Genomic DNA, 13724 nt, shown 5'->3' on the forward strand with positions numbered 1-13724 from the left:
CTGGGACTCTTCAGCTAGGGAGGGAAAAGGCAAATATGTCTATGTTTTACAGAACAAAGTGGTGGCTAAGGTCTCACCACCATTCACCTGGTCATCTGTAAACTGCTATTCACCAAATCCTACAATACTAGAGCTAGGGGCCACTTGATGAAATGAGTAGGAGATCAGTTTAAAGCAAATGAAAGGAAATACTTCTTTACGCAGTTGGTGCTGAACTTCTGCAACTGGCTGCCCTGGACAGCTGTACAGGCAGACAGTATCAGCAAGGCATCAGACAAATTCATGAGCAACAGATCCATAAACAGACACTGAAAGGACCAGACAGGGATGTACCCACTGACATCCCTAATACAAGTAGAGGCCCAAGTCAGATGCTAGAAAAGTAATTAAAACAACAACAACAACAACAAAACACAGAGTTCCACATTACCTTGTGTTTTCTGCTTGAATCCCCACTTATCTTCTTGGGTGTCATGGGGCCAGGTTTTGGCCTCCTTCTGGGTTACACTGACAAGATAAACATACATGCTGCCGAAAATGTTTTCAGGAACTCCTTCCTCTTTTAGAAATCTCTTATCTTCCGATGGAGATTGTCAGAGGGTACTTCAAAGCCCTTTGAAAATGACCAGGGCTCTGCCTGTCGCAGAGCGGACAACGTGCCCTCGCCCCAAGATGTCAACAGCTGGCCCATGTGCAGGCGTCCAGTGCCTCCTTATCACGGGCTTGTGCAGCTGTAACAAGCACAGGGAGAGACTTTACCCCTTCGCTATCACCAGCCAATCTTTAGTCTTTGCTCTGCAATACGCTGCCCATTTTTTCCCCAAATTCATCCAGACTGATTGCTGCAGATTATGAAAATGAGGAGAAAGAAAAAGGAGTAGCTTTTCACAGCCCTGAGGAATAGTGAAGACTGAAGCCTGCTGAGCTTATAATTAAAATGTGGAAAGGCACAAAGCTCAAAAGATACAAGAATGTGATATAGGGAGCATAAAAATGCTGAACACCAGACTTCAGGCAAAGTGCTGTCTTGAATTAAGAATAAATGAGAAAATAGCCTATAGAGAGGGGGATGCAGGGGGCAAGAGAGACACAAGGCACTGGAAAGAGAGGGAGACTGGGGAGAGCTGTTGTTCACGTACTGCCATTAGATGAATCTTGTCTGGTGTTCCTCCACAGAAAGACTACATGAAGCAGAGAGACAAAGGAAAGCAATGCAGCTGCTTCATGGTGTTGCTACCTCTGCTGCACCATCAGAGAGTAAGTGCCTGCCAGGACAAAAGCAGCACAGACAGGCCTCTGTGCATCCAGCTCTCACTCCATCAGCAATTTGAAAATGGAAATGCAAAACATAAAAATCACATTTCCGTCTGGAGCTTGTTTTGTCTGCTGTCATAAACAGCTAGCTCTGCCGCAGGCACTGGGTGCCTGGAACACAGGCAAGGTGGCCACAGAGGGCCCACAGCATGCAAACACCTGGGGATGTCCCTGGTGAGGGGAGAACAAGCAGCTGTCCGGACAAAGATCCTGTTTCATCCCGTGCACCAGCATCCATAGCAACCCTGTTAGGTCGCTGATCCTAAAATTAGCATCCCAGAGAGAAGGATTTAAAAAAAGAGATTTGGAGATAATGGAGAAAATAGTAGACCAGGAGTTGAAGGTGCCATCACAAATCTCCCAGTAATTCTATCTGACAACACACATTTTAGAAAGGGTAAGCAAAATAATTTGCAAGAGGTTTGGGGCTGAGACTGCATGAGTTAAGCCTGAGGTAGGCACTTGAACTAGCTCCGTTGGGTAAACTAATGCTTATGCATAGAAATAGCGTGCTCAAATTTACAGGAGGCATGAAGTAGATGGGCTGGACTCAGGGGAGCTCCTAGAGCACCAAAACTCTGAGGGACAGTAGAGGATCGATATTCATCTCTCGCAATGAAGTTAGGGGGAAGAGAGCCATACACAGGCATGGCAACTACAAGCCCACTTGCAACACCAGAAGCTTACAGGGATCCCTGCTTCTGAATCCTTTCCATACTACATAAAGCTTTATAGGTCTGCAACTCTGTTGACCTCAGTGAAATGACTCCTCTTTAGCCCCCAGATAATAAGATCAGGATCGGGCCCAAATGCACTGAAGGACCACAAAAGCCTGGTTGCACTCTGGCACCCAACCACTAGTGCCCACACTGGCGTTCGGGCCATGTATCCCTGCTCCGTGCTGCAGAGCAAGCACGGGCTCCCGGAGATCTCTGTCGTCTCCTGCTGATCAGCTGGACTGCCCCGCATGGTCCCTCCCCTCATTTAGAAACATTTTCCTTGCTGAATTAAGGAGGTATAAAATCCAAGCTGGGGCTTTACGCCTTTTTTAATACACACCACTGATTTATTTATCCTGTTAAAAGAGAGTGGAGAAATAAATCAGTAACACTGAAGAATGCTCTCCCCTCAGATGGCAAAATTCATTGAATTACACAACTGTTTGCTCCCCAGTTTATACCATGGAGGACTGCACTAAATGGGTAATGAACAACCCTAATCGTATTACATCTTCCCACTAGCTGCCAGCAATGTGGGAAGCTTAATCTTCAGAAGGTCCTATTGGTTCTTGAGGCCCTGCTGTTGGCTTGAAACCTATCTCGCTCTTTCAAAAACATTAAATACATTAGGACAGCCATGCTGGACGATGCCAAAAGTCCACCTCATCCCATATCCTGTCCCTAGCCGGTGCAGATGCTTGGGGAAAGAATATGAGAACTGAGCAAACACAGAGTGATTTTTCCCTCCAGTCTGCAATGATATTTCCTCTCAGTTTCCAGCTAACCCCTAAAAAGAAGGTTGCATTTTTATACTTAACAGTCTTCATTGGGGTTGTTCATTTCTCCAAGCATTTGTCTAATTGAGCTTTTAACTACTTATGCTTAAAGTAGGTAAAAGTAGTTTCTATGGCACTGGCCCAGGAGTCCTTTTGCCCATTCTTTGGAGCTTTATAATATCTTACTCTTTTCTGAGTAGCTGTTTTTCGCCCCACTGCCTACCTTGCTGCATGACAGGCCAGCACTAACAGAAGTTGACAGAGGTCTCTTCCGCACAGTCATTTGAGCACGTGGATTATCTACTAGAGCTCAGAAGAGTTGCTTATCTATAAGGTCACTCACATGCATAAATAAGGTTCATCTAAGCATAATACATACAACAATATGAGGTCAGCTGCATGTAGCCGGACCAAGAGGCTGTCCCCTCCAGCAGGCTCTTCCCTCCCTGTGGTCACTGACTGATGTCTAGGGAGAGAATAAGCAAAGAGGGTGGCGAGGCTTCCTTGGAGACACCCTCTCCCAGCTGGATCCAAAACCCACATTTGTCAAGGCCTCACCTCTAGCTGACTCTCAGTCACACCCTAGAGGTGTCCAACACACAAAATACACAGGGAAAAATGGTAAGGGTGAAATTTTTTGCCATGAAAAAATAAAACCTTTTTTTTAAAAGCACTTTTAAAAAAAAACCCAAATCCCCTCTTGGCAGCTTCCGTCCATCACAAAGTAGCAGTGATTTCAGCATTCCTGGTAAACCTTATTTACAGCAGGTTTACTTCAATATGCTCTTATCAGCTTCAGCTGCCACCTCATTCAGTATCTCAGGCAGGGCAGCCGAAGGAGCCTTTTGATCACAGCAGCACACACACGTACAAAGTTACCATGCCATAAAAGATGACCAGAACTGATAAATCCACACTTCACCTTGTCCATACATTGGGATATGTAAGACAGCAGCCCATATAGTAGAAGAGCAACATGCCACAGGCAACACTAGTTTGAGAAGCCAAGATGTTTTTGCACAGGAATTCAGAAACAGTGGATTCAGAGTATTAAGCTAACACACTCTTTTTCTGCAAGTCAGCACACAGAGGTGCAGTGAGTTTGCCTCCAGTGAGCACACCCAAAATTTAAGCAGCCCAGCTGAGGCCTGATCTCATTTCAGCAACGTGTGTTTCTGATTACATGCACAAACCAATGGGAAGTGATTCTTCAGAGGTACCAGCAATAGCAGCTGCAATTAAGCAGCAGGTACTTACCAGAAATGAGCCCTGCAAACAGTTCAGGCACTAACAGAGGATTGCTGTGCTGCAGGTAGCGCAAAGCAAACAAGCCTTCTAGCAATCTGCATTGCATTAGTTAATGAAACAGAAAAGTCAATACTTTATTGCAAATAGTGAGGAACAATAGGAAAGACGGTATATAAATCTCCTTCCTGATGGTAACTGTTTGCAAACACAAGCCCAGGGTGAAACACCTTTTCTTGAGCTGTACAACAAACAGCCAAGTGCTTGAAGGCTCGCAGGGCTCCTGTGCTAGGGTGATGGTCACCGCAAGCGAACAAGACATCCACCTCCAGCCCAGCACAGCCCTAGTCTGAGACCCTGTGCACAGCCACGGTTGCATACAGGCTGCTCTTGGGGGACTGAGCTCAAAGGGAAATGGGATCTCTGACCCCGAGAGCAGGAGGGAACAGTCTCAGCTCTTCCCAAAATCCCCACTCGTGGCTTCTCCAGGCCACACTTCGAACAACAGAAGTGGGAAATGTTGCACTTGTCTGAATTTTCCCCAGCTTTTCTACTGACAGGGCTATGCTCCTCTTGCCACATGCTCAGAGGCCGTACCCGTCCTGCTTTCGGAGTGGCCAGGGCACCATGCTGCGAGCCCGTCGACCTCAACTCTCAGAAACGGGCGGAAGCGAAAGGCTGCCACGAGCTCTGCTGTGTCCTCGGGCAGTGCCATCCGCGCTTCATGCCAGTGCAGGAACAGGGGAGCACATCGGCATCTGCCCCGACCCCAGGGGTATTTAGCATGCACGAAAAGCTGAAGGAAAAGAGGAAAAAGGGCCATAAGCCCCAGCAGAAAAGAGGCAAAAAGGGGTGATGCCAGCACGGGATCACCAGCGCTCCTGGGAAAAGGGCTCAGCTCCAGCCTCAGGGTCAAACTTCAAGCTCCCAGAATTTAAAATTTGTTTTTAGGGCCCTCCGCAGAGGCTCAGAGCCACACCAGGTGCTGTCATGGCGGTGGGAGGCAGAAAGCCCATGTCCGCCCCTTCTCCACCCATCCACCTCCCCATCAGGGGGTGGGGAGCACGGGAGGAAGATGCTATTTTCCGAGCACTGAAGCCTTCGCCTCTAATCGAGGGAGCGCGGGCCCCAGGCTACCCAAGCAGCCTTGTCCCGACCGTTACGTAACAGCGCTAAGAAAAGCAAGGCGCTTCCCTCCAGCCTAATCGGAGTGGGCAGAAGAGGCAGACGCATACACAGATCAGAATTTATTTTCAAATACCTCATTTATATCATTTTCACAGGAAATATTTCTTTCAGAATATAGCCTACACTTAGAAGATAATTTTATAAGGCACATCAGATTATAGACTACATAGAGACATTTCCCCCTCACTTGCGCTCATAAAATACTGGTGATTTTAAAAGTAATATTCTAAAACCTAGACCTTGTGTAGCCCCATGTAGAGCAGTATTCATAAAGTTATTAGACCTCAGTTTACATACACCTAGTACAGGGCTATAACAAGTTGTATGTATATCACATTTTCAGAAACAGTCACAGCTGGCTACATTTAAAAGTAACGCTACTCCAGACTATGAAACAGGCTGCTTATAAAATATAACCTACTGCTTCCAGTATGGCATGATACAAAGCATTATGATCTTGCAGAACAAATTCTGTTATTTTTGCAAGTGGGAGTTGCTCAGATTCAAGCCTTTCCCCTTCCAAAATCCACATTTTAGATCAACTGAGACCATTTTACAGAGAAACGAAGTGCCTAAGAGAAATTTGGCTTAATGGTTTTCCCCAAGATGACAATATGACTGTATATCTGAAATCCTGTCAAACATTAGAGTACAAAACATAAAGGCTCAGATGTTAACTTCATGACTAGTAAACATTAAACTATTATGAACCAGATGCAACCAAGTTAAAGGCATCCAGCTTCTGTGCTATGGAATCTGCTTTTCCAGGCTGTTCCAGTGCAGAAGCCAACACATTTTTATTGAATCAGGCCCTATGTAAAGATTTCCATTCAATTTCAAAGTTTTCAGCGCTGGAATGTTATGCATTCTGCACTCATTTTGCTGCAGTGGAGGAAAACATATTGCTTATGGAGCTTGCCAATATATCCCAGAATCTATTTACATAGTGTCATTTTCCTTAATGGGCCAGGAGGTAAACTGTGGTTAGCTTTATCAATTCAAATGGCTTCCACAGTTCCTCTTTATATCAGGCATTGATTCATTTATGATGAAAAAAAGGTTCAGTTTTTCTGTCACTGTAGTTTAGTTTAAGACTATGAAAAAGGTCACTTGAAGGCTATAGCCACAGGGGGGAAAAAAAAAAAAGCGGAAAGCCAGAATATAATTTGATCTTGAAACATCTAGGAAAAAAGTAGTCAGGGCCATAAAAAGACAGACAGACAACACAAACTAAGTCTTTTCTGCAGAATAAGTTAAAATACTGATACTTGCAGAGAGTCACGTTACCCCAAAGGTCTTCTGAGCCCAAGAGGGCTGGAATTAGGCTTAGTTTAGCAGGAATCAGATTTAGTCAGAGAGCAGGTCACATTCAACTCTGCATTGTGTTAATCACTCAGCATCCTTTTAGTCACATTTCACTTTAATTTGTTGGACTGATCTGGGAAGGGATTATCAGTTAAATTTCCAGAGTGGCCTCAGCCAATTCCCAGAGTACGATCTTGGACAAGATTCAACGACAAGCAACTGTTGTCTTTAGAAGGGAAACATTAACTTGGTTGAAAACAGCATCATGAAGAGGACGCAACAGTCTCAGCTTCTAGAGTCCAGCTGGTTATAACCTTTATCTGCCAGATTGGTTATTATGTTTAGCAGCCTAAAAAGGTGAAGAGGGGCATTCCGAAATTCTTGGTTGCAGACTTAAAAAAACGGATGCAGTTCACATGGTGCTGCACAGATATTTGTTACAACTCTGAAAAGAAAATTTAAAAGCTCAACACAACAACATTTACATTCCTTTCAGCTGAAATAGACAAACTATCATCATGTCTGTATAAATACAAAGAAACTCACCACTATTCGAAGCAATGAGTTAAAGCTTAGTAACGTTCCTTGGGCTTCCATACAACTGCCTGGGAAGGATGGGGGAAAGAGGGTAAAAATGATTTTCAAGTCAGGAGGCGACAAATGAGATGTCAATTCCTTAATGTATTAGGTTCCCTAACAGCATATTGGAGGTATATGCACGACCTTTCCAACTATGGCATTTGCGCATAGATTACACCTCTCGCACACCCTTTTTAAAGTGATCCCTAAGAATGTTGCTTTGGGAAGACATGGAGAAGAGAGCAGGAGTGGGTTTTTAAAGCTAAAAATGTCAGTTAGGAGGCACAGTGTTATTTTTCCCTTTAACCGTCCATGTACAGAGCTCCACGTTTCCAGTCATTCACACGTTTCTCCTGCATAGCCCTCGCAACAAAGGCCTCCGAGTTGTTCCTCCCCATCGCATTTGCATTATGGCACAAGAAGTCAAATCCATTGTACAAATCCTTCTAACCTCACAGACACATGCTGCATTTCTTCCTTAATGAAAGATTTTAGTCATGAAACTTGATACCAGACCTGATTTATAGTAATTATTTAACTAAGAATCCTTCTGCCACCCTCAAAAGGGCAACTGAGATATCCAGTAGCAACATATACATACGGATCTACACTATACACTCAGGACAACACAGAATGAGATTTCAGCTAATATAGCCTCTAATTTCCTCAGAGCAGCACTTGGGTCCTTGCAACTCCTATACAAAACAGCAGTATTTTTTCCACCAGGATTTGGAGAGGTTTTTCATCTTGTCTGGAGTCCTACACTTTGATTTCTTTGGTTGCTGCTGGGTATCCGAATACTGAATACCAGCCACAATGGCTGCATCAAAGACCTCCTTGAGGTTTTTCTGAGTCAAAGCAGAGCACTCGATGTAGGATGCGGCTTTTATTTCCTCGGCACAGAGCTTCGCAGCCTCCTCTGAGACTGGCTTTTCTTTGCACTTGTCCAGCTCGATGAGAACTTTGACATCCTCTCGGAGGTCTGACTGCGTCCCAACCAGGACGATAGGCGCTTTGGGGCAGTGGCATCGGATTTCGGGAACCCACTTTTCACTCACGTTCTGGAAGGAGGAAGGGCTCACGACGCTGAAGCACAGCAAGAAGATGTCCGTGTTGGTGTAGCACAGAGGCCGAAGCTTGTCAAATTCATCCTGCAGAGAACAAAATTGCGTTAGCACCCAATAAAAACAGTACGACAACACTGGAGGATTCCCTGGTGTATTCCCTTCTCTAGCCTACTGCAGGCTTTTGGAGAAGTTAAGGATCACGTTCTGCTGCTGTCTTTAGAGATGCCTAGACATTAACCCTGAGACCACAGAACAAGGTGCATTACTAGCAGAAGTCACCCATAACAAAGTTCGGTGTTTTATCCTGCACCACTACTAGCTAAGAGGCACTCTGCCACTATGGGGCACACAGAACGAAGGTGGCAGCCTCCGGACATAGCTGAGATTTTCTGACTAATCCTCCAGCTTGTTTCAAGCGTTCAAATATTTCTTTCAGTATTTGTACATAGGCCCTCTGCCCTACGTCAGCAAAAGGGCAAAGCCAAGGAAAGCAGGTTAAGGCATACTAGTGACAAAGCTAAAAGCAGAAGTAGAGGAGGGAACGGCCGCTTTACAGAGATCTGCCTTTAACAGGGGTGACGTCACGGAGCAGCTCTGATTCAAAGCACACATGTACCTCAAAGCGGCTCGTGCCGACATTCCTACCTTAAGATATGGGCAAGAGCAGAGCAGACAAGCAGCAGCAAGCGTAGGTTGGCTGGAATCGTTTTAAGCTGGTGACTACTTAACAACATCCTACAGGATATGGGAATAATTTCCCTGCTATTGTGCCCAGGGATTTAAATCTGATGGCAGCAATAACGAATCACAATGTGCAGGCTTAACATGCCAATGGCATGGACTAAGAGCTTTATCTTTCCCTCCCATCCATGCCACATCAAACAAAGTGCAAACAGCTCTCCCAGTGCTACCTTCCCCCCCCTTTTTTTTTTTCCTTTTTTTCCCCCCCTTTTTTCTTCCCCCTTTTTTTCCTTTTTTAGAAGAAACTCCAACAAAGCAAGGCCCCTTTTTCAGGTTCAGGAGTTAGCCATAAGAAAGCCAAACACCTAATAGTAACAAAAGACTTTGCCACAGAAGCATGCTGATCCTTGCAGCAGCTCCCAGAAAAACAAGCGAAGAATGCAGCAGCAAGCAAGGGTTAACTCCACGCAGCCTGCTTTCATGCTGACAGCAGGATAAAAGCACAGTAACACTAGCAGCCTGAGCAGGTAGAATTTGCCTCAACTGCGGTGACATTTTAATTAAAATGCACCGTGTTCTCAAAAGCTCTTAATTTAAAGAAGTGCAAAGAGCAAACACAGTTGAAAACATCTCTCTGGTGCTGGTATTTTACTGCTCAGCTGCAAGCTACGTGTAATTTTCAAGACTTGAGATTTTGTTTTAAAGCCTCTGAAGGCCTATGATATGCTGTTTAAAGCCCACTGGAAGCCTCAAAAGTCTCGTTGCACTTGAATGAATTTCTTTCAGCAGTAACTCCAAGAGAGACAACGATTTATAAAACAAGAGTCAAGAAAGCAAGCTTCATTAACTCTCTTGATTCTCAGATTAAGCCTCCCAGGAAAGCAGGCTCTCACCATTTGGCTTGAGAGAAACCCTATATTTACTGAGAACTGCAGCTCCATACAGAATGATGAGACCATTTAGAGAAAGGCACCTCGCCATGTAATTGCCTCTTCTTGCAGTGTGAGAAACCTTAAAGAGCTAGATTCAATGGCTTTGAAAGCCAAATCCAGATCTTAAGGATTTCTACTCAGGTGAAATAGGACCCTTTATATTCCAAGTACACTCCTACAGTTTCAATATAAATACAGGAACTGCAGGGACTCTACCTCTCTTTGGGCTCATGACACTGAAATACCTACAGTGTCATTCTACTTGAAGTGGGGTTTTTTTAGCTACAGATTTCAGCAGCACTATTTTACCAAAGTATTCAGCTAGGTATCTTTTATTCAGGATGACTTCTGTCATTTTAGGTAGACCCTGTATTTTTAAGGAAGTGACTATACCCATTCCAGCTGCACTTGGTCAGATAAAACAAACATCTTAGCTATTAACAGCAGCAAAGGCAAGAGGTGACTGGACCTGCCGATTCCTCCTGCAGCCTGCGGCTGCCATTTCATGGGCTGTCACCTGCCACACTCCGCGTATGAACACGTCTCAACCAAGGTTGACAGTGTGTTACTGTACCAATCCGTCCCTTCGGCCAGACGCTAAATCATGGGACAGTCCTGCTGTTTCACTTCATGTTATCTTCTACGGGAGGCTGTTGAAAGTCTATTAATTTAGGTTTGTAGGGCACAAGAAAAAGTCCTACAGCATTGTCTAGGACTGCGAGGCCCTTCAAATTCCTCCCCTAAGTAGGACGCCCAGTTACAACTCACCTAAATAGGTTTGTATGTTAAGGCCACTGAGATTTTCCAGTGTAGTTTTGGTGAAGGTGTAGACCCAGATCCACACAGCTATTTAAAAACCTAACTCCCACTGCTCTCAAATGGGAGATAGGTCCTGAAATACTTTCAGCTATCCTGCCTCAACCCCTTTCTAACAGTGCTGTGCACTGCTCATGGTGGTACAAGCCAGGGACTTACAGAAAATATAAGGCGGTAAAAAGTGGGTTTGCTTTACGTACTGGACAAACTAGGAGTTGAGAAACATTAGCCACCCTCAGATCTTCAGGAGTTAAGATCAGAGCAAACCCTGGCTTTGGGGCAGCAGCACGTTTAACAGAGTGGGAATGGCAAACGTGAAGTCTCCATGGACAACACCCAGCAGGATTTTTTTCTCCCATAAGCTTCTGCCCCTTCAAAAACATAGTCTCTTCCTCTGCACACCTACAGCTCTGAATGCTTTGCATATGCGTATGCCCCAAATATCACAGTTCTTAAACTTGCAGTTATTTAACAAAGACAGTGACAACGAGTCTAGCGGAAAAACCAGGTGGCCCTGAATCCCCAGTAATTCAGCCTTTCTAAGCAGAGCAGCAGTTTGAGCCAGCAGAGCAACAGCCTGCGCCCAGCCCACATACGGGAGGCACAGTACGGCCCCCTGCCCTTCAGCAGACACCGGACAGAGCAGCAGCATGAAAACGCAGCAGTGAAAGTGATAGCAGTTTAATAAGATGATCAAACACTGGGAATCCTTTCAAATCCATGAAGTCATTAGCAGGACTACTTTGTGTGACAACTTCTTCCCTCCTGCTGTCTCTGAAATCAAATAAGTGGCTTCACTGACCTGACCAGCTGTGTCGCAGAGCTGCAGTCTCACTGGCTTGCCATCGACAGACACGACAGCTTTGGGGAGAAAGGAGGAGGGAGGGGGAAAAGCGTGGTGAGTCCAACTTTATACATTTTCCATTAAAAGAAAAAAAAAAAAAGGAAAAAGGAACGAAGACTTGCTATCCCTCAGCACTGACAGTCTTCAGTTAGTTTACATTTAACAACTTACAGAGCTGGAGCTGAGTCTGTCACTAACATGTGGGCACACACAAGCCCTTCAGGGCTTTCCAATTCATTTCACTGCAAGTGATGAGGTAGCAAGTCCCCGAACTAAACCTCAGCTGGCAGAGGGAGGGAGTGAGCCAAACGCTTTGGCTTCTCTTCCTGCTACAGAGGATTTAGTTTATTACCCTCTTTACATTTTCAAGAAGTCTGGAACAAAAACAAAAAAAAGTCCCCCACTGATCCAAAGAAAAAACCCACAACTAAAGCCTCACCCACTGCAATTGCATTTCGCTGGTGAGACAATGCAAGTGGTTACGATCCCCTTCTGGGAGCTTCCTATCTTGCGGAGAGCTGGAAGTTTTGACCAGAGCTCGCAATTAAAACCCGGCTCCGGGCGCGCGAGCGAGCGCGGACACCGGCTGCCGGCGGATCGCCGCTGCACGGAGAGGCCCTCCGCGCCGCCCGCCGCTACGCGGCCCCCGGCAGCTCCTATCCCCGGTGCAAGCCACGGACTGACACCGCGGGGGGGGGGGGGTTGGGAGGGTGCCCTCAAAAGGGAAGAAACGGACGCAGCCGCGGAGCCCCGCGGCGGCAGCGCCTCGCCTCGGCCCCGGGGGTCCCGCCGCGCCGGGGGTCCCGCCGCCGGCTCTTACCCGAGAAGTTGTCGAAGGCGGTGGGGATGTACTCGGTAGGGTACCCGTTGGTGGTGTAGCTCACCACCAGGCTGGTCTTGCCCACGGCGCCGTCGCCCACCAGCACGCACTTGATGCTGCGCCGCGGCTCGGCCCCGGCCCCGGCCCCGGCCGCCGCCGCCGCCGCCGCCCCGGCCCCGCCGCCCGCAGCCCGGCAGCGGCCGCCCAGCGCCGTCCCCAGCGCCGCCGCCGCCCGGCCGCTGCGCACCCGGCGCGGGGGCACCGGCGGCACCTCGCAGCCGCCCGGCACCGGCTTGCTGATGTAGCCCGCCTCGCCCTCCTGCTGCGGCGGCATCCGCCCGGCGCCGGGCAGCCCCGCGGGGCGGCCGGCCGGGGGGCGGCGGGGCGCGGCGGCGGCGGGCGGGCGGTGCGGGGCCGCGGCGGGGCGGCAGGCGCGGCGCGGCCGCCGCGAAGCCAGCCCCGGCGCCGCGCGCCGCTGGCCGCTGCCCGCGGGGAGGCGGCGGGAGCCCGGAGCGCTGCGCTCGCCTCGCGCCGCGCTACCGACTCGCGGCCGCCGGCCCCGCGCCGCCGCGTGACATAATGGTGCGCGGGGAGGGGCGGCGCGGCGCGGCCCGGCAGGCGGCGCCACAGCGCCCCGCACCGCCCGGACAGCAGCGCCGCCGCCGCCGCGCGGGCGGGCGCGCTCGCTCCTCATTGGCCCGCGGGGCCGCGCCGCGCCGCTCCTATTGGCTGCCGGCGGAAGGGGGCGGGGCCGCCCCGTCCGCCCCGTCGGGGGCGCGCGCCGGAGTCGCCCCGTCCTGCCCGCGCTCCCGACCGGGCTTATCAGCATCACCCGGGCGTGACAGGCCGCGAGGGGAGCGGCGTGACCGTAGCGCACCTCGAGGCTCCGTCAAATCGGCATGGGCCGCGGTCCTCTGCCACCCCCTGTCCTTCAGCCTGGGCACGGCTGCGGGCCTCGCCCCCGCCAACGATAATGAAGTCCACACGACTTCCTGCAGCCAGAGCGCTCCTAAGTTTTTATCTACGGCACGCGCATTTCCTGTGCAAGTAACGCGTGCTCGATGCATTTCCACCTGCAGAGCTGGGGAGGGATAAATGGGGCTATGTGTGGTGGGAAATAGGAGAATGTGTTTTTAGCACCGTTGAAATGAGTTGGCCTCGGAAAGTTTTGTGGTTGAGAGTAGAAGATAAAATGTTGCTAATAGATTTGGCTCTGCCCTAAATTAGGGCAATTATTAACATGTATGCATGGTATCTTCCGGGGCTCTTACAGCGCTGTACAAACATGAATGATACCTCCCAGAGAGTCATGGGATATAGATGCTACTATCCTCATTTTGCAGACAGAAAGCATGAGTAGCTTGAATGATTTACCCAAATCAAATGGGCAGAGTCAAGGTTTCAGTTTACCCTTTTCAGCATCATTCAGTTCCCAGCA

At 48.4% G+C, this 13724-nt stretch overlaps 1 protein-coding gene across 1 annotated transcript; it reads right to left on the reverse strand.

Annotated features, from left to right (window-relative positions):
- Positions 1–5288: 5288 nt before the first annotated feature.
- Positions 5289–12620, reverse strand: RHOU (ras homolog family member U). The gene is made up of 3 exons (XM_067293447.1): positions 12287–12620; positions 11425–11483; positions 5289–8277 (listed from the first exon to the last, which is right to left on the reverse strand). The coding sequence occupies exons 1-3, from the start codon at positions 12618–12620 to the stop codon at positions 7822–7824; spliced, it is 849 nt and encodes a 282-aa protein (XP_067149548.1). The 3' UTR covers positions 5289–7821.
- Positions 12621–13724: the final 1104 nt, after the last annotated feature.

The sequence above is a fragment of the Apteryx mantelli genome, chromosome 3 (assembly GCF_036417845.1).
Source record: "Apteryx mantelli isolate bAptMan1 chromosome 3, bAptMan1.hap1, whole genome shotgun sequence".
Taxonomy (NCBI): domain Eukaryota; kingdom Metazoa; phylum Chordata; class Aves; order Apterygiformes; family Apterygidae; genus Apteryx; species Apteryx mantelli.